Genomic DNA, 19,574 nt, shown 5'->3' with positions numbered 1-19,574 from the left:
CACCACCCAGGGGCTGTGACAGAGCTGATTTGGGGGTAGGCTATAAGAACACTGTTGCCTTAGGGGTTAGGGGCCAGTTGGGTCCATGTTGCTACTCAAGACGCCTTCAGTCACAGAATGAGTGGTCAGTGTCAGGGCCCTGGGCTCTGCACAGACTGGGTCCTTCCTTAGCAACATGGGACTCAGAGCTCCGGGAAAGTCTGCAACATGAACTAGAATCCTACCACCTCATCATGGTGTCTCAGAAGTCTGGGTCTGAGGACTTGACCTTGGCCTAAGCCTGCAACTCAGCCTTGTAGAACCTGGGGTTCTGGGGTGGAAATTCACAGGGGTCACCTCCCCACCCAGTTCTCTTGGAGAGTGGTCAGGTATTGTCTAATCTAACCTAATGGCCCACAGCCTCTCGGGACCTTCTAGAGGCTGCCAAGAGCTCCGGGCTGCGGTTCCCTTCAGGCCACAGGGATGGGTGAGATAGGGGCAGACTGTATTGTTATTCTTTGGGTTTTTGTAGACCAGGGCCAGGTACCTGAAGTCCCTGTCATTCTCTGTCCTTGAGCTCCTTGGGTTTGAAACTCAAGGTCATTTCCAGTTTCCCAGTCCTGAGCCCTCATATTAGAAGATACTTTGACAGAGGGTACTTTGACACTGTGTCCCCATGTCTCAGATGAGATCAAGAACCCCAAAGCAGGAGCCTTGCTTGAGTTGGCTGGGCCAGGCCCTAGCCACAGGCAGTGTGTCTGGATGCTGAGTCCCCGCCCACTGCATGTCTGATGGGCCCTCTACTATGGCCCTTGCCCTTCCTACTAGCACCTCGGACCTAGGCACCCCTCATCCCTGCCTGCTGCCAGTCTCTAACCCAGACCCCCTACCAGTGTGAACTCCACACTGCGCACATGTGTCTGTTGCACTGTGTCCCAGCCGGACACTCAGAACTGTTTGCCCATCCTCAGAGGCTCCACAGACAGGAGAGACTCAGGGCACAAGAACTTCTACCGCAGCCTCCTGTGTTGCAAAGTTGTATGGCAAGGCGTCTAACTCTAGGTACCACTTCCAGCCCCTCTACAAATGTCACTCTTTCTGCTTGTACGTACTCTAAATCAGTAACTGGGTGTCACCAAGGGCACAGAGGAAGTTTGTTAGGGGAGAGAATGAGGAGATCTTTGTACACAACAGGTATTTTCACGCTGCGTGTGTGGTCAGTCCGGGTTGTTTCTTCTTTCTTCCACTTCCAAGACTTCGTCACTCCTTCCCCACAGCGATGCCTGAGCAGCCAGCACGGCAAGAGGGACAGTGACTCCATAAGATTCTAGCGAGCACTATAACAAAGAAAAGTGCATCCGAACGAGGGTATTGTCTAGCCAAGGGAAGCCTAGACAGGACATGGCTCTGCTGTGCTGGCGGGCATCAGAATGGCTTAAGTTTTCTCGGCTTCTACCCTCCCCAAGTTCACTGTCATTTTAGAGAAGGGTGCTTAGGCCCTCTCCTGAGACTGGCTTATGAAAATCTGAAGTGAAACGCAGAAGTAAGTGAACTGAGTCTGCTCACAGCGTCTGGTGCAGAGGTGTTGCAGGGGGCAGGGGGTACCACATTTTACATCTGTCTTGTAGTTGGCTAGTCCTGATTCCTCACTCTTGGGGTAGGCCAGGCAGGGTCAGAGCTTTGGAGTTTAGGGGAACCAGAATGCCTTTCAGTTCTAACTAGATCCCCAGTGTGTTTCATGATATCCTGGGGGGGGGGGGGAGGTACGTGTTCTGCACCCAGCTCTCTCTCCCCTCCATCTTGCTCATTCAAGCAGCTTCTGGCTTGGTAAGCAGCTCCCAGCCCCCACCCCCTTACAGAATCTTCTAGTACCTCTTCTACTGACCACTTCAGTGGCTGGCTGTCCCCGGTCATTGTTTCAGCAGGGTTTCTCAGACGGCATTGAGAGTCTCGCTCTTCCCGGCACAGTTGCGCTTGTTGATGCTTTATTGAGTGAATTCTGGTTCCAAAAAAATGTTTGTTTGTTTTTTTTCTTTTTGCAAAATTGGTTTGTTTTTGTGGATTTATTTTTCCCTCTCCTTAAGCCATTCATTCGGTTTTGATGTTTGCTTTAAAGTATAGAACATCTTTCAAGTCCCCTGTAGTCTGGCCTGTATTTCTTCTTGATTGGTTTGTTTGTTTCTCGTAGCTGATTTCACTTTAGCTTTTCAGCCCACAAGTACCAGCTTGATAATGTCCCCCGAAGCATCTACTTGGGGGCTTTTGCAAGCAGGAGATGTTTGTGTTCCAGTGACTCTGTGAGAGGCACATGGAGTGGGCGGACCTCTTGGCCCTCGCTGCCTCCGGGTCTGGCGAGAGCTCCCTGTTGATAGGGATCTGTAGCCCTTTTCTGGGCAGTAGGATCCACCTCTGAGAATCTGAACAGAAGGATCCTGGGGCCACCTGATCCTCACATTTCAGGTAGAGGAGACTAAAGCCCACAAAAGAGCAAAAGTGGTGGATGAGGACTGGGGTGTGGCTAGTCTCCTGGGCCTGGGGACCCATCTGCCCATGCTGCTTCCCCTCAGTGCCAGGTCTGGCTGGTTCTACCTTGCCTTGTGTGAACTTGGGTAACTGTGGGGGACAGAGGCCCCATAGGCATGCCCCTGAAGAGCCATTTGCTCTGCTGGGCATGATTCTAAATTTCTTTTTTTTCTTTCCATTCAAACAGTGTTTTAGCCATTAACTCAAAAATAGAAAGCGTTCTTTGCAAAGCCTCGTGTCACGAATCAGATAACCACGACTTTCCTTCCAGCCAGCGTCAGTGTGCTGCTTTGGTTATGGGAGGGGCGGGTCCTCCTTTTCCTCAGTCTCTGGCCGCCTGAGCCACAGGCTCAGTCCTGCTCCCTGCCCCTAGGATCCCGTGCCTGTACGGGTTTAGATTCACCTGAGAGGAGGCCATGTACTGGATAGGAGACAGATTCTTACCTGGGGCCCCTCCCGAGCCCCACCAGTCTCTTTCTCTGGCTCCTCCTGCATTTGGGGCTTAAGTGACCCTCTCCTCACTCAGACATGAGTGTTCTGTGAGGCCCAGGGCTCTGATTGATACGGTGCTGATGTCTGTCCTCCTGTGTCCCCCTCCCCGTTTCTCTCCCTTAGGTCCTGGTTTGGCCTTCATTGCCTACCCGAAAGCTGTGACTATGATGCCGTTGCCCACCTTTTGGTCCATTCTGTTTTTTATTATGCTCCTCTTGCTTGGACTGGACAGCCAGGTATGTGGATGTGGGGCTGTGGTGCTGATGTGGCCTCACTGGGAGAACCCATCCTTATTGGAGCTGAGGGACACTCAGATCCCTAACTTAAAGGCTTCAACCAGTCAGAGAAAGGCCTCAGCTCGGCAGTGGGAGGAGACCCTCCATCCTTTTGCTCCAGGCTATCACCCCGGCAAGGAGATGAGGGTGACTGGGGGATGTGGCTAAAGTCAAGCCATAAATGAGAATTAGAAGGCCAGGACTCAGAGGTACAAGTGTCAGTGAATGTGTCTATCATGGTTCAGGCCACCACAGTCCCAAGTACGTCCAGAAACGCTGAACCCACATTTGGCATACGGCTCCTGATTCAGGCCGGCCTGTCCCCCATCCTCTGGCTGCTGTAACATCTGCCTTATCTCCATATCTGTTTTATTTTGGGGGTGGAACCAGGACTTCACCTGCACTAAGTGTGGACTCTGCCCTAAGCCATGCCTCCTAGCCTTTTCCTGTGCTCTGAACCCTACATCCTGCCCCAGCTCCCTGGTAGGACTCCACAAGAGGCATTCACTTCCAGGGAGTACTGGTGTCAGCCAGCCAGCAGCTGCTGCATCTAGCTCAGGGGAGGTAGTGTGTGACGATGGCCACATCCATCATCTTCCCTCTGAGCCTCAGTTTCCTCATCCTGCTTAATGGGTATAGTTTGTGAAGCTCGTGGCTCAGTGCCAGGCATAGAGAAGTCAGGTGCCCGGGAGATTCATGAGAGATTGTGGGTCTCTTTCCCTGACGTGTATCTTTTTGTGGGGTTATACTGAAACTCCAGGAGGGTGACTGTGATATGTGCTGGGCAGTGGTCGTGCGCTCAAGCCGGTTAGAGAGGCAGGGAAGGCAGGAGAAACTCCTATGTGGCCTGGGCTTGGGGGTCCAGTTGCTTCAGGAAAGGGCCATCAAACTGAAGTAGCCTGTAGGGTCAGGTCTGGAGCCTGACTCCTTATCACCTTCCCACTGAGCCCTTCCTCAGAAGGCGTTGGCAGGATGGGTCCTGGGGACTCAGAACCAAGCAGAGGTGAACGAGTCCAGAGGAGGCAGCTAGCAAGGTCAAAAACACTGTACAAGACTTGGCAGCCAAGGGGGGGGGGGGGTCAGATTAACAGAGAAGACAGCGAAAACTTTTCAGAGCCAGAAAAACAAATCCTTGTGTCGTTGGGGGATGGGCAACCACTGTTGTAAACAAGCAAGATTCTGTTAATCATTCCTGCTCTGAGAGCTTGGCCCTGGGAGCAGACCCCATGCAGTGCCTTTTAGTGGCTTTTAGAACATCTTCCAGCGCTCAGAGGGGAAGAAGAAAACAAAGACACAAGTTAATGAGTGGCTAAGCGTGACATCACCATGGCTCCCAACTGGCCACACAGGCTCACCACTGTCCCAGCCCGAGCTGCCATGAGTGTTTTCCCCTGGGGGAGCGGGTCTCAGTGTAGGATGTGTGACTCTCAGCTGAGCCACAGGCTAAAAGGAGAGTCTTGAGGGGCTCTGAAAGCTGGCCCTGGGGTATTCCTCTGTGCCCTGCTATGTAAAGGAGTGGGCTCCCAAGGCTTGGGGCTTCAATGACTTAATGGTATCATCACTCACTCAAGCACAGACGAGCAAGAAAATAGATGACTGGCCTTCCAGACTCTGGTTTACAGAACTGGAGAAGCCAGCCTTACATAGGGGTGCACAGAGTTCTACTGTGCAAGATGCCACCAAGTGCCAGAAGTCACATGGCCATTTTTTTCCATGTGTAGCTCATTGGCACTGAGTATGTCTAATATCAGGCTTTGTCCCTGGAACTTTTCCATACTCCCAGATTGAGGCTGGTCCCCAAGTGCTGCACCAACAGATTTCTTTCTTAGCTTTTCCTTCCTTCCTCCCTCCCTCCCTCCCTCCCTCCCTCCCTTCCTTCCTTCTTCCCTTTCTTCCTTCCTTCCTTTTTTAAAGATTTATTTATTTGTTATGTATATAGTGTTCTGTCTGCATGTATGCAGAGGGTGTTATAACTCATTACAGATGGTTGTGAGCCACCATGTGGTTGCTGGGAATTGAACTCAGGACCTCTGCAAGAACAGCCAATGCTCTTAACCTCTGAGCCATCTCTCTAGCCCCCAGCAGATTTCTTTATTTGTAGTGCTGGGGATGGATCCATCCAGGACACTGTCCATATTAGATACATGCTCTTCCCCAGCCCACTGCACCCAAATTTTATATATTAGCTCCTGTTCCTGCAGTGTTCTGACCTGGATGTCACTGTTACCCTTTCTGCAGCCAGAGAAACTGAGGCTGAGAGAGGCCTGTCTTGGCTCGGATTTACCACCTTTTGTCTTAACTTGTTTTTATAGCTTGGCATTGAGGTAGCTGGTTTGCCACTCAGTTCTTTTTTAGGCTCAAATCCCCTTTGTGCCTATGATCTCAGTTAGACATCATAAAGTCCACCTTTTTCTCTGAGCTCGGCTTAGGAACTTCTTGGTCATCTTATCCCTGACTCCTGGGTGCAGGTGCTATCTCTTCTGGCACATGAGAGGGATTTTTCTCTCTAATTGTTCTAATATGTTCTCCCTCTCCAGCCCCCGAAGGCCTTCATGATTAGATCGTTCTCATAGAAATGCTGGGGGAACTTCTGTCCCCAAACCTTTGTATCTTTTTATTTCAAGACAGCATCTCCTGTAGACCAGGCTGGCTTCAAATTCACCATGTAGTCGGGTCTGACTTTGAACTTCTGATCCTCCTGCCTCTGCCTCCTGAGTGCTGGGATTACAGGTGTGTACTACCACGCCTGGTTAATGCAGTACTATGGATCAAACCCAGGGCCTTTGCATGCCAGGAGAGCGTGCTGCCGGGTTTTACATCCCCAACCTTTAGCATCTCAATTTTTCAATGACTCAGAGCAGTCTGGGAGCAGCTCCTCTAATTTAAGTAACTTCTGTGACCCCTAGACCCCCAAATACTGCCAAGACCTTGTTACAGACTTGTGTATTCGTGCCCAAAGACTGATGACAAGGAATGTCATTGCCAGTGTCATTGGTGAGGTGAAAGGTGATGGGTCCAGAGGATGAAGTTTTATGCTGCTATTAAAGCAAGGTGGCTCTTTTAGGGACATAGCAGTCTCCCAGGTAAACCATTAGGTTGGAAAAATGTAGGATGGAAAGATGTAGAAAGACTGATCATCCTCAAGCATGCTGTGTGTGTGTGTGTGTGTGTGTGTGTGTGTAGATGTTCCAGAATTTTCTTTATGATGTCTGGAACCCATGGATTCTTGGATCCCATGATTTCCAGTGGGTTTAAGCCACCATGTGAGTCAGAAGGGAAGTGCCTCTATGCTGTGGATGGGGAAACTGAGGCCAGAGTTTGCCCAGAGTCTTCCATTTGGTTAGTGCAGAGGTTGATGACCTGCTTGTCATGCTCTGGCTGAGCAGCCATGTGAAGGGTTGGGCTAAGCATTCATTGCCTTGATGAGTGGCACCGGCATTGATCAAGGAAAGGAGGAAGGCCATCATGCCCACAAGCTCACTCCAAGTGTGTCAGGCCAGAGAGTTGGCCCTGGCTCTCTTAGAGAAGTGACTGATCTCGGGTGAGTCTCCGGTGATGAGGGCAGGGATGGCCTGAGTAGAGCCGTACATCCTGAGTTGCTTGGACCACAGACCACAGTGGCTGCCTGCACAGCCCAGGGTTTGGCTACGTAGATTTCCAGGTAGGTCTTGTGAGGCATTGCCCAGGACAGGGCTCCTAGTCCTATCTTTTGTCAGATTTGCCAAGGCCCCTTTCTGAGCTCCATGCCAGTGCTGAGTCCCCTCACACCCCTTCTCTCTCTCTCTCTCTTACCCGTCAGTTTGTTGAAGTCGAAGGACAGATCACATCCTTGGTTGATCTTTACCCGTCCTTCCTAAGGAAGGGTTATCGTCGGGAAATCTTCATCGCCATCGTGTGTAGCATCAGCTACCTGCTGGGGCTGACGATGGTGACGGAGGTAGGTGGATGAGAGATTTCCCTCCTACATTTGGATTGAGTGCCCAGCCATAAGGGAGACAGCTGGGAGGGGGGGGGGTACTTGCTGTACCACTTCCAGATTGCCTCCCAATCCTTGATCTATCCAGCTCTCAGTGACCAAGTAGCTTCCCCCACGCTCCCTTTTTGAGATGCTTTGGTCAAACCAAGGCCCTGGCATTTGTGTGGTTGTCTGCTGAAGAGAGCATCCACTATGCCCAGAGGGCTGGAACTGTACCTCAACTAGGAGGAGGAGACACCAGGAACGGAAGGGAACAGGAAGACTGGAGGCTGGAGATGGCAGTGACTAGAGAAAAGACAGATACGAGGGATGAGCCCCCAGCACACTGACCTACCTGAGTTCTCTAGAAGGTTGTCAATCATTAGCCGAGACCATGTTCAGGCCTTCACCACTTTTCTTTACCAGAGGAGAAACTTTGAGGGAAGTGCTTGTGAGAACACCCCTTCAAAGTCAGATGGCATCCACTCACCAAGCAGGGGTTCCCTGGACTTGGTCACACTTGGCTTTTAAGCTCACCTGTGTGTATAGATTTCTGTGACCCTTTGTGTTGTAAGACACAAAGTCTGTGTTCTCCCCCAGCCCTGTGTGTCTTGCCAGACATGAAGTTGAATTTGTTATATAGCCCTGACTGGCCTTGAACTCATAGCAGTTCACCTGCCTTGGCCTCTAGAGTATTTGTTGTAAGTGCTGTGAGACCCCACACTTAGCCCCCAGTATCATATTCTTCTCCCTCCCATTCCTCTTCTTCCTCTTCCTCTTCCTTTCTTCATAACCTGTATTTGATCATCCTAGCTTTTGCCCATTTTTCTTTAGAATTAAAAAAAAATGTTAATTTGCATAGCCCTTTATATATGAAGGGAACTGGAGATCACATAACAAACCAACTTTATCTTTGATTTTTTTTTCCCCTCACAGGGTGGCATGTATGTGTTTCAACTCTTTGACTACTATGCAGCTAGTGGTGTATGCCTTTTGTGGGTTGCATTCTTTGAATGTTTTGTTATTGCCTGGATATATGGTGAGTATACATGCTTACACATCCTTTTTCAAGCTGTTCATTTGGTCAGAGAATTTAATGGGAAAAAGTCCTTTGCCCGGAATGTTCCCTCTGGGATGCCCCTTGAGCATCTCACAGATAATCCCACTGAAAGCACAAGGTGGGAACATATGTGGCTATAAATATAACACTGTCACACCAGAGCCTGTAGTGACCTACTCTTTGGCCTAGAAACGGTCCACTCTGACCTCTTAGATATCTTGGGTCGGCCACACTGAGATGTGGGCTCTGTCTTAAGATTTGCAGCAAAATACAGGCACCCAACTGCATCTAAGCGGCAAGCTGCCTTAGACACACCTGACCATGCTTGGTGGTGTTAGAGGTCCCCCGGTGACCCCGCAGGGCTGTTCTAGCTTTGGCCAGTGTGTCACCTGAGCCTCACTGCTGTCTCTCATAGGCGGTGATAACTTATATGACGGTATTGAGGACATGATTGGCTATCGGCCTGGGCCCTGGATGAAGTACAGCTGGGCTGTCATCACTCCAGCTCTCTGTGTTGTAAGTCTCACCCAGTCTGACAAGTCTCCCTTTGAGAGCCTGCCTTCTGCTTAGCATCTCCTAGGTGTGGGCTTTGACCAAGCCAGCTTCAGCTATACCAGAGAGGGGTGGGCAGGTTGCTCTTTGTTGCCTGGTTAAAAAGGGTTCTGTAGGACCAATAAGAGTTTGTGAAGAAGAGGAAACAGGAAGGGCAGCCCCACTAGACCAGGCTGCTCTCCTTTGCCCGCCACCTTGGAGCCGGCCTTGATGCTTGTATGGGCACCTTTAGCAAGGTCCTTCTCTAAGACTCTGCTTGTGAGACCCATTGAACTCTCAAAGTCCATCCTGGCCCATGCCCTAGGAACCTAAGTGTGTGGGAGCCTCACCTGCGCTGCTATTCCTGGCTAGCACCCTGAGTCCATATGGCCTTCACTTTAGAACCAGTGCTTAGAGATTAATGGGTCCTCTTTCTTGTGGCCTCTACTCCCAGGCTAGACCGAGTAGACATGCTAATTCACTTCTCTATCTGGGCCCCAGTTTCCCCACTTCTGTGACAAGGACACCCTGACATGGGACTTCAGTGGCAGGTGACAGTTTAGAATCTGATGAGCGTGACCATGGTTCTCAACACACATCCTCCAACAAAGTCGAGATCACAAACGGGGGGCCCAACCCAGGTAGAGAAGCAGTCAGCCAGGCTCAGGCCAGCACTGCCATTCTCAATCATCCCAGGCTTATGCGTGGGGTCCCTCTCACATTGACCCCCAATCTCCTTCTCTCTCCTCTCTGGAGAGTTGCCTGGAACAGAGGTGGACTGTACTCTGAGGCAGAATGAGGCTCCCTGATGGAAAAGCTAGGTAGCGACTAGAGCCTATGGGGTTCTCTTTACCTAAGCCCCGGCTTTCTGGGTGGAAAGCATCAGAGAAAGGTAGGGTCCCATGGACCATCTGCCCTCACCCGGCGCCACGATGTCCCTTGTGACCTTGTTGTTAGTCAGTGAGCAGCTGATTGAGTTCACCCGTGACCCTCCCTAGGGTGCCTCGTGGCAGTCCCCCAGGAGGCCCTCTCAAAGGCAAACGTGGACTCTGCACAACTTTAGGGTCCAGGGTTCACCCCACCCTACTCTTTCTTCAGGATCAAGGCCGGGTCCACACCCTGTCACCTGGACCAGACCTGGTGACCAGTGTACAGAGAGGTGATGGCACTGAGGCTGCTGGTTGCCTGGCTCTCGGCCATGCCTTTGATGTTTATTGAGCATTTGCTGGGTATGCCCAAAGCTGCAGCTGTTAAAGAAAAGAAAGATGCTCCGGAGCGGTAGTTCTCAACCTTCCTAATGCTGCGACCCCTTAAGACAGGTCCTCATGCTGTGGTGGCCCCCAGCCATAAGATTACTTTCATTGCTACTTCATAACTGTAATTATGCTGTTAGGAATTGTAGTGTAAATATATGTGTTTTCCAGTGTGAAAGGGTTGTTTGACACCCTTCCCCTCAAAGGGGTTACGATCCACAGATTGAGAATCACTGCTCTAGAGGTTGCTAAACTTTGGGTATCAGGGCCACATGGCTTCTGGAGGAAAAAAGCTGGGATCTGGGCAAGCAAGGCCAGTGTGTTGGAGTGGAAGTAGGGTGAAAAATGAAGGAAAAGGGACAGGCAGGAGGAACAGCCCTGGGCACATGCTAAAGAGTTAGAAAGAGTCCTGAGGCGTGGGGGCAGATGACAGAGGAGGAGCTCATAGCTATGGGCTGATGTGGTTGGTTCCAAAGGACCTGGGAAGCCAGGGAAGGACACTGAGCAGCGGTTTGGCCAGATTTGCCCTAGAGAGCCCTATCAGGGATAATATTGCCCCATCTCCGTAGTAAGGATAGGGGAGAGGCCCTGCCCCAGCAAAGGCCATCCCGCTCTCTCTGACTGCCCCATCTCTTCACAGGGATGTTTCGTCTTCTCTCTTGTCAAGTATGTACCCCTGACCTACAACAAAGTCTACGTGTACCCGGATTGGGCAATTGGGCTGGGCTGGGGCCTGGCTCTTTCCTCCATGGTGTGTATCCCCTTGGTCATTCTCATCTTCCTCTGCCGGACGGAGGGACCGCTCCGCGTGGTGAGCATGGGACGTGGGCGATGGGGGGTGGCAGACAACCAGTGCCCGTTTCTGTGTGACCCTCTCCGAGTCCCTGGTCTTCTCTCACTGCACAAAAGGCAGGAGTGTGCTGTTTGCAAGCAGGGATAGGTGCCATTCACCTGGGAGGAGACTCTGTGGTGACTTTTGAAGTGGACCATGGACTTAAGAGGACAGTACCCAACATAATATGAGATGGAATATGGTCCTGGTATCAGATACAGAGGATTAATGGTCAGGCTAGAGAGAGGACAATGGCCTCACATACCAAGCTAAAGGGTGTGGGATCTCTGTTCTGAGTCAGGACAGGAGATGGACTCTGGAGAGGAAACCCAGCACTCCCCCCTATTCCCCTCCCCCCATGTTACCCTTTGTGCTGGGGTGTGCCATCCTGTCCCACTGCCCTGCATCTCGCCTTTAGGACTGACTGCTTGTCTCCTCATGGCGCCCCTTCCCTGCCCCCAGCCTCCTCAAGAATTCTTCCCACAATGTGGGAGCCTCCAGGCCTGGCAGTCCCCTGTTCTTTCCACGAAATCCCTTTCTCAGAATCTACTTTAACCTTTGTGCCTGGGCTGGCTCCAAGGCCCCACAGTTTTATTCTGAGCTGTTTTTATTCTCTTACAAAAAGAATCTGGAGCCAGGATGTCCTGGGGCTCTGGCTCCCCTCTGGCCTGGCCCAGGCTTCTTCCCTTGGAGGGGGCTATGTTGGCTGGGAGAGAAGAGAAGAGACAGGGAAGGAGCTGGGGGTACATGCTGGTCTGAGGCCCTGAGACTCCTAGAGAGTAGAGGATTGGGGCTAGGACCTCTAGCTCCCCAGCTCTCCTACTATTAAACCAGAGTCTAAATCCCTCTGTATTGTTAGTGATGAAAGACTAGATTCCAGGACAGACAGGCTGTGCAGCGTCTGCTCTGAGCCCTCAGTGCCGAGCCAACCTGGGTTACTACCCTAGAGGGTCATTACCACCCAAACATAAGTTAGTTGAATATAGTAGGAGTTTCTAGAGGTTTGTTCAGGTTAGACAACTTCTATAGCAGTCATTAAGTTGGAGCTGGGGGTCTCTTGAAATCCCAGGTGTCTTTTGAGACAGTGTCTGAATCTATAGCCCGAGCTGGTCTAAAATTCACTATATAGTCCAGTTTGGCTCAAATACACAGCTCTTTTGGCTCAGCCTCTCTAGTGCTGGGGTATGGGTAGAAGGCCCACTGTCTTGCTCAAGGCCTGATTTTAAGAGGCTGGTCTGGCCTCTGTGCAGACAGGTTCCTTCAGAATGAGCTGCTGAGGGAGGGAGGAGCAGCAGCGGGGGGGGGGGGGGGTCTCCCCACAGCTAGAGTGAGCTGCAGCCAGTCTGGCAGTACCAACTGTCCAGGTGGCCTCCGAGTTGTGAGGTAGCTAGTGGCACACCTGGATCTCCAGCCCTACCGGATTCCAGAGCTAGCTGAGCTTCCCATGTAGACAGCCCCGGTGGCTACAAGTGACGGGTGCCACTTCGCCACATTGCAGATGGAGCCCGATGTTCCAACGCAGGGGAGGCAGGGTTGAAGCCGAGCAGGCAGGCTAGGTCTATGGGGAGGTTTGTTGGCCTGCTTAGAGCAACTCAGGTGTTTGTAGGACCAGGTCTTGTGTTTTTTGTTTATTTGGTTGGTTTTTTCTGTTTTGTTTTGTTTCTTTTTTCCAAGAGAATGTGGAAATGTGTATTCTCAAGTGAAATAATGTCTTTAAAAGATTCTTTGGCAGTGCCAGGGAAAACTCAAGTCCACACACCTATGCAGGCTTTAAGTGGCTTTTCCGGCTCTTAATTTGCCATAGTTGAATGTAAATACCTAGGAGAGCCTTATCTTCCCCTCTTGTCCCCCACCCCAACCCCAACTGCTGGCCCATTTCAGTCTGAGCACTTGGCAGGAAGTGGGCAGAAGGTGGGAGGTGGGAGCCAAGTTCCATTCCCAGCTCTGCTAGTAACTTCCTGGAGTCCCTGGAGAGGACTCTTTCCTCACCGATTCCTTGATCAGTTACCACACTGGGAAGTCTGGGCTCCATGCCTAGAGGATCTGAGGAGTTTCCCCGCTGTTTCCTGTCTCGAAGGGCAGAGCCCTCCCTGCAGTGGTCTCTCAACCCTGCAGGAGAAGGAACTGCCTGTGAGGAACTGCCTCCCGGAAGCAGGGAACACAGGCTCTGGGAGGCCAAGGGGTCCAACTTTCTCCTCGGAGAAGGTAGGGCCTTAGGTTATTAACCTAACCCAAGTCAAAGCAACCAGGGTGAATAAACCACAGGGAGACACAACTCAGCTCCTCAGGGAAAGTTCCTACGCGTTGAGTTGTGTGTGGCCTGTCTTTAAGCATGTGTGCAGAGGTTGGCTGTAGAAACCACTATAGGACATCGAGTGCCGTTCCTCTCCATTTCCAAAAACCAACAAAAGGCCCAGAGTAAGTGGCAGTTGGCCAAATACCACACAGCAAACACCCTGGGGTATTCAAGAGGTAGGTGGGGAGGAACCCCTTGGATCCCCTATTGACCCCTCCTCATCTTTTTTTTTTTTTAAACAGAGAATCAAATACCTGATAACCCCCAGAGAGCCCAACCGCTGGGCTGTGGAACGTGAGGGGGCCACACCCTTCAACTCCCGCTCCCTCATGAACGGCACGCTCATGAAACCCAGCCACGTCATTGTGGAGACCATGATGTGAGGTCCGGGTCACGCCACGGGCGCCGCTTTCCTGCTGTTTACTAACGTTAGATTCTCATAGGACCAGGTTTACAGAGCTTTATATTTGTACTAGGATTTTTTTTTAATTGTCACAGAAAATGTTACTCTATGTGTATGTGTGTGTATCACGTATATGTCTATATGTGTATTTTGTTTTGATTCGGGGGACATTTTGTACAAAAAGAACCCACGGGCCTAAGTCCTGGGGAGAGGATGGACTTTCTTATTGATTTTGATGTATTTTATGGGAACTTGGTAAAATTTTCATTGTATTTTTTTTAACATATAACTATATATACTTAGAGTCTGTCATACACTTTACCACTTGAAATGGTTTTGCCAGCAATGGATCTCATTTTCAAAAGCAATTCTTCGGTGCTTATATAGCTGGCAGAAAGTTCTGCCCAAAAACAAACAAAAAAAGAAAGAAAAAAAAAAACCCTAAATGCTGGGTGGAATTTTTTCTATGATGGTGGTTACATCTTCAAGAAAGGTTTAGTCCCTTCTGTGCTGGTTCAGGAGGAAGAATACAGCTGAGGAGAGGGAGCCCTCACTAGCTGAACAGACCTGAGGGGCAGGAGAGAGCAGGGCTGTGGGGAGAACCCACAAGAAAGATGCCAAAATAATAGCCTCACCCTCAGCATGAAGGATTGATCCTAAGAGCAGCTGAAGCCATTGTACCAGGGCCAAACCCCTCCCTTTTATTTTAAAGTAGAGGGTGGGTAGTCAGTGGGGTTGTCTGGACCACCATGGGTCTTAGAGGCAGGAATGGGAAGTCTGAAAGGCAGATGAGAATGGGGCTGGGAGCCTCAGCACGCTTAGGCAGAAGCCTCAGCCTTTCTGGCGCATTCAACACAGTTGCCCGAGGCCAGTCCACAGGAGCTGCCAGGGCACACACAAGAAGGGGCTGTTGTATTTGAATGGAGTCATGGTGGGTGGGGGTCAGGGCGTGCCCCAAGCAGAATGCATTTTGGTGAGGGCCTGGAGGGAAGTCAGTGGACCAAAGGATTTTAGTAGCTCAGGAGGGTGAGTGTACCCCAGACTGGCAAGTGTACCCCAGGAGGATACTTTCTTCCCTTGCCTCATGACAAACCCTTGTTAAAGATGCCGCCCTAGAGCCATCCAGCTCCCGGCACGGAACGCTCGGAGTGGCTATAGATGCTGGAGTTCAAGTACAGAGCCAACTTGGTAGTGACCTCAGATCTTGTTCTGCCGTGACTGTTGGACAGGTGTTGCCCCCAGGGAACTGACGAGAGAAGACAAAGGGGACATTTTGTAGGTTGAGGTTGTCTCCACAGAGAGGCCGCCAATGCCCCAGAGCTGGCTGACCTCAGGCAGGGCTGTTTCCTTCTGAACCAGGGAGAGGGCACTACACCTTCACCCCAGCTTCCACTGGGCCCAACTGTGCCATCCTGAACCTCTTTGACAAATGTACACATTTCTCTGTCTCCAAAGCAATGTACTCTGCCAAGTGACCCTCCAGTCCTCTTCCAGTGGTTGCTGAGTCAGCCACCCGTGATTCTACTGTGTTCCTGTTGTCCTGTGTATTTCTGGTTGCTCTTGTGTTCTTCTGTGTATTGGAGTTTTTATTTCCCCCTGATTTTACCAATTTGTAATGTGCCCTGTTTGTTTTTTTTTTGTTTTTTTTTTTTTGTTTTTTTTTTTTTTTTTTTTTTTGTGGAACCTTAAAAGTAACCACTGTGGGTGATTGAAGACAGGTAAAGTGTAAGGGAGAGGGGGGGCTTGTCCAGCTTCGGCAGCGTCTGTGGTCGTGCCCGTCTACCGTTCCCCTCCACCAGGCATGCCATTCTGGCGAGCCTTCAGTATTTTGGGTTGGCAGACAAATGACACCATTCTGGAAATGGCCTGAGAAAGGCCTTTTTATCATTCCCAGATCAAAAGAAATTCTAGACCAAAGACATAGCGGGCCAAGTCCCCAGGCCCTGCCTGGATGGAAGGCCAGCCGCCTCCTGAGCCCACTCCCCAACAGTAATCCCTGCACCTGTCTTCAATGCCCACCACTGTCACCCCGGCCCTGATAGCCCTCGTTGTGATGTTTGTCTTTCCGTGTCTGCATGTAAGGAACATTTTGAAGTAGAGCTCGTGATTCTGGTCCGCCTGCCTCTTGGAGAGAGGGCTAAGCGGGCCCCGACCCAGCCCTTGCCTGGGACAGGTCAGGTGTGTCCTGCCTGTCAGCTGTGAGCAGGACACAATGCTGGATTTAGATGATGACCAGGAGGCCTCTCCTGGGAGATGTTATTTGGTCCCAAGACGGTTAGCCCCTGAGTGGAGGATCCCTACTGGGTGCTGTGGACAGTCCCAGAGGGCCCTTAATCCAAGGCACTTTTTGTAAACAGAAAAACCAAGGCCTAGAGCAGGAGAAACTTGCATGTGAGCTGAGTGGAACTGGATAATTGAGTCATTTGTAGCTCCAGGATCTCCAAGGAATGGGCAGAAGGAAAGCGGAACCGGGGCATTGGCTAAGAACCCCCAGGCCTTCCTTGTCAACCAAAGGCCAGACTGATAAGGGCCCCTGTCCATGCTCATGGAGCAGAGAGCAGACCCCACTTCCACCCATCCTTACTCCTGCTCACCCCAGCCCCATGCTACCCTTCCTTCCTCTCCAAAGCCTTTAGGAGCTAGGAATTGATACCTACCCCTTAACTTGTACCACAGGAAACTGAGGGCCAAAGTCAGCACTAGTGAGAAGGGCCTGAGGCACGCTACAATGGCAGGTCCTTGACCTCCATGTAGCCAAGGCTATGCAGGGAGTAGCCTGAGAAGGTTACTTTCCTTCTTGAGAAGATGATGGGAAGTTTCCCTCTATGCTCCTGGCCCCCAATCCTCATCTCCCTAACACCCGGAAAGACCATGCAGACCATGGCAAAGCACGAGGAGAAAGCAGCATGTGTCCCCTCTGTCCAGGAAAGGGCTTTCTGTATCCTAGGGTGCCACTGCCATGGCCGCCAGCATTCCAGCCCTGCTCCTCTGGGCTGGGCAATGCTCTAGGCAACCAGTCAAAACGGGCACCAGTCTTGATCCTCTCTCCAAGACGCAGACAGCAACCAGGAAGGCATCTTAGAGAAGGCCCCTCACAGTCCCCCTCAATCCTGAGACCCCTGTCCCTACGGACACTGTAAATACCTCTTTGTGCACACCCCTCCTTCATCAAGTCCAAAACCACACACAAAACCATACCCAGATACCCCAAGATGGAGAGGGGTGCCCTAGAAGCCAGAAGCACTGCTCCTGCCTCTCCTCCTCCATGCTGACCTCCCAGTAGTTGGGTCGTCACAGGAAGCTGGTTTTCCATGTTCTTTGGGAGGGTGGAGGGGTGATGGTGTTGGTATCATTACAGGCATGTTCTGGCATGTTCCCTGAAGGACAGAGCATCTTGTTATATATTTGGCTTCAAAATGAGATGGTAGCTCCACTTTTTTTTTTAAAAAAACCCAATTGATCTTTCTAATCCCTAACAACTGTGACTCTGTATTTAGCACAAGAGAAAGCTGAGAACGTGGGTTTTGCCTCCTTCAGAAATATGTCTGGCTCATCAGGACATTTTTTAAAAAAAAACTTCAAAATATTTTTAAGATATTTTAAACTTTTGTAAAAAATAAAAAACAAAAAAACAAACACGCACACACAGACACAAAACCTGAAACCAATCAACAAGGGGAGGAGCGTTCGTGTTTGAAGGATCCTTGGTGTGTGATCTGTCTTGCAGTATACAAGCTCTGTGTATTGATGTTTAATGACGACGACCCTGCATTTTGCAGAGGTTCGTGTTTTTTTCCTCTTTTGCTTTTTAGATGAATATGTATATTGATATTTTAAATCCATCTTTGCTTTTTTTAGAGGAGTTTATAATCACCTTGTAACACAACAATAAACATTTCCTTTTTAAAATCCAAGAACGTGTGGTGTTATGTTTTGGAGCGGTGTGTTCACATCTATATTTTGGCAGACACTGTACAGTTTATAAAGGGATTTCACTGGGGCTGCAGAGATGACTCAGCTGTTCAGACCATTTGCTGATTTGGCATTTTGAGACAGGGTCTCTTAGTAGCTTGGGGCTGGCTAATTAGAATAGGCTGGCCTGTGAGCCCTAGGGATTCAGGTGTCTCTCCTCCCCAGCTAGGGCATTGCAAGAACTATTTCACCTGGCTTTTAATAAACAATTATGTGGGGGGTGATATGGTGGCTTGGTATGTGCATGTGAGTGCAGTGCCCACAGGGGCCAGAAGAGGGCATCAAAGCCCCCTGGAAGATGAAGTTAAGTTGTGAGCTGCCATGTAGGTGCTGGGAACTGAATCCAGTCTCCTGGGAAAGCAGCAAGAGCTCTCAACCCCTAAACTGTTCTCTAGCCCCTGCATGGCAAATTCAGATGGGTTTTGAGGATCAAACTCTGGTCCTCACGCTTGCAGGCCAAGCACATCCAGGAGCTGCCCTCACCCCCTAGCCTGGCACCATGACATCAAAGAGCCACATTGTTACACATTGTCATTAAGTCTCCATACCTTACAAGAGTGTCTGTTTCTGAGGCCTAATGTATCCTCCAAACCATGTTTGAACTTGTAACCCCATGACATATGCCGATCCCTTTTGCCTTGCCAAACTCCTGAACCTCTGCTATGTGACTACCCTTTTGCCTAAAAAAAAAGTGTCTTCCCTGACACCTTCACTCCCCTAACACATGATGGATTCTTACACTTATCCACCCCACAGGCAACCTTGAGTCCTGAGTCCCAGCTCTTCTGTCCAGGTGCTAACAGCCAATTATCTCAATAACTGTTTTCTATCAACCCTAACCCCTCCCCATAAAAGGAATGTCAGAAACCAGTGAGGGACTGCTTTTCCCCAAAAATTCCAGTTTTGGGAGAAGCAGTCAGCTGGCCAGTTCTACACACAGCTTGCTTTAAGCAGACAGTAGTGGAACTGGGTGGCTGCCCCCCAGTTGCTCAGGTCTGACAGTGCCTTTATCTTAGTTGTTAATCCAGTTTCTGATTTGGGAGCATTTTGGATTTCAGGTCTTCATATAAAGGATGTGCTGTGGATTTGTCACTCAAATTGGTTTAATAAAACACTGACTGGCCAGTCTAGGAAGGAAGTATAGGCGGGGCGGGCGGGGGCAACCAAACTAAGGAGTTGGGGAGGAAAAACGGTGGAGTGGAGAAAGATGCCAGTCAGCCACCGAGGAAGCAGGATGTGTAGGAAATGAGGTAACAAGCCATGAGACACATGGCAAAGCATAAATAAGAAATATGGGTTAATTTAAATGTAAGAGGTAGTGATAGCCTGAGCTATTCAAACATTTGTAATCTATATTAAGTCTTTAAGTCTGTTTTTGGAAAGCAGTTCCCAGTTATTTGGGAGCAGGAGGTCAGGATAGGAAAATCCCACCTACAAATAGCACCCATTGTCAGAGTAGATTCACATAAGACCTAAAAAAAGCTTAAATAAAAACAGTTGTTTGTTATCATTTAAAGAGGATTGGTTACAAATTGTTATTGGTCATAGTCAGAAAAAAAGCCAAACAAAGGAGTTAAATCAAAAACTTCCTTCTAAAAGAAAAAAGGGGATATGACATAGAAGTGATAGAATAAAAGTTTATATTATTGAAACGACTTTAATCCAAACAACAACTATTAATCTTAAATATTTTACATTGGTATAGATTTTGATTTATTGATACAAATTTAATTTTATTATAATATATGTATCTTCCTTCCTTTCTTTCTTTCTTTCTTTCTTTTGGTTTTTTTGATACAAGGTTTCTCTCTTGCATTGGGGCCTTGTAGTGATGGAGCTGCAGGCCTCTTCCCGCCCGGTGAGCAACAGTGAGACCTCCAGGTTATCCACCTGGCACGTTCCTTCACCAATGCTCAAGATTCCTTGGCTACACAGACTAAGGCATGTCCCACCCCAGAATTTCCAGTGCCACCACCCCTTTGGACCGTAAAGCCTGCCAGACT

At 49.9% G+C, this 19,574-nt stretch overlaps 1 protein-coding gene across 2 annotated transcripts in view; it reads left to right on the top strand.

The window, feature by feature from the left end:
* Positions 1 to 15,216, top strand: part of Slc6a6 (solute carrier family 6 member 6) — a 72,022-nt gene extending 56,806 nt beyond the window's left edge. For both annotated transcript variants that reach the window (XM_038320293.2, XM_038320294.1), the window contains exons 10-15: positions 3,118 to 3,230; positions 7,069 to 7,206; positions 8,161 to 8,263; positions 8,700 to 8,800; positions 10,709 to 10,879; positions 13,439 to 15,216. In XM_038320293.2, coding sequence (XP_038176221.1) covers positions 3,118 to 3,230; positions 7,069 to 7,206; positions 8,161 to 8,263; positions 8,700 to 8,800; positions 10,709 to 10,879; positions 13,439 to 13,579 — 767 coding nt within the window. In that variant the 3' untranslated portion in view covers positions 13,580 to 15,216. The remainder of the gene's footprint in view (positions 1 to 3,117; positions 3,231 to 7,068; positions 7,207 to 8,160; positions 8,264 to 8,699; positions 8,801 to 10,708; positions 10,880 to 13,438) is intronic.
* Positions 15,217 to 19,574: the final 4,358 nt, after the last annotated feature.

Source organism: Arvicola amphibius, chromosome 2, assembly GCF_903992535.2.
Source record: "Arvicola amphibius chromosome 2, mArvAmp1.2, whole genome shotgun sequence".
NCBI lineage: Eukaryota > Metazoa > Chordata > Mammalia > Rodentia > Cricetidae > Arvicola > Arvicola amphibius.
This window is presented reverse-complemented; position numbering and strand designations above follow the sequence as displayed.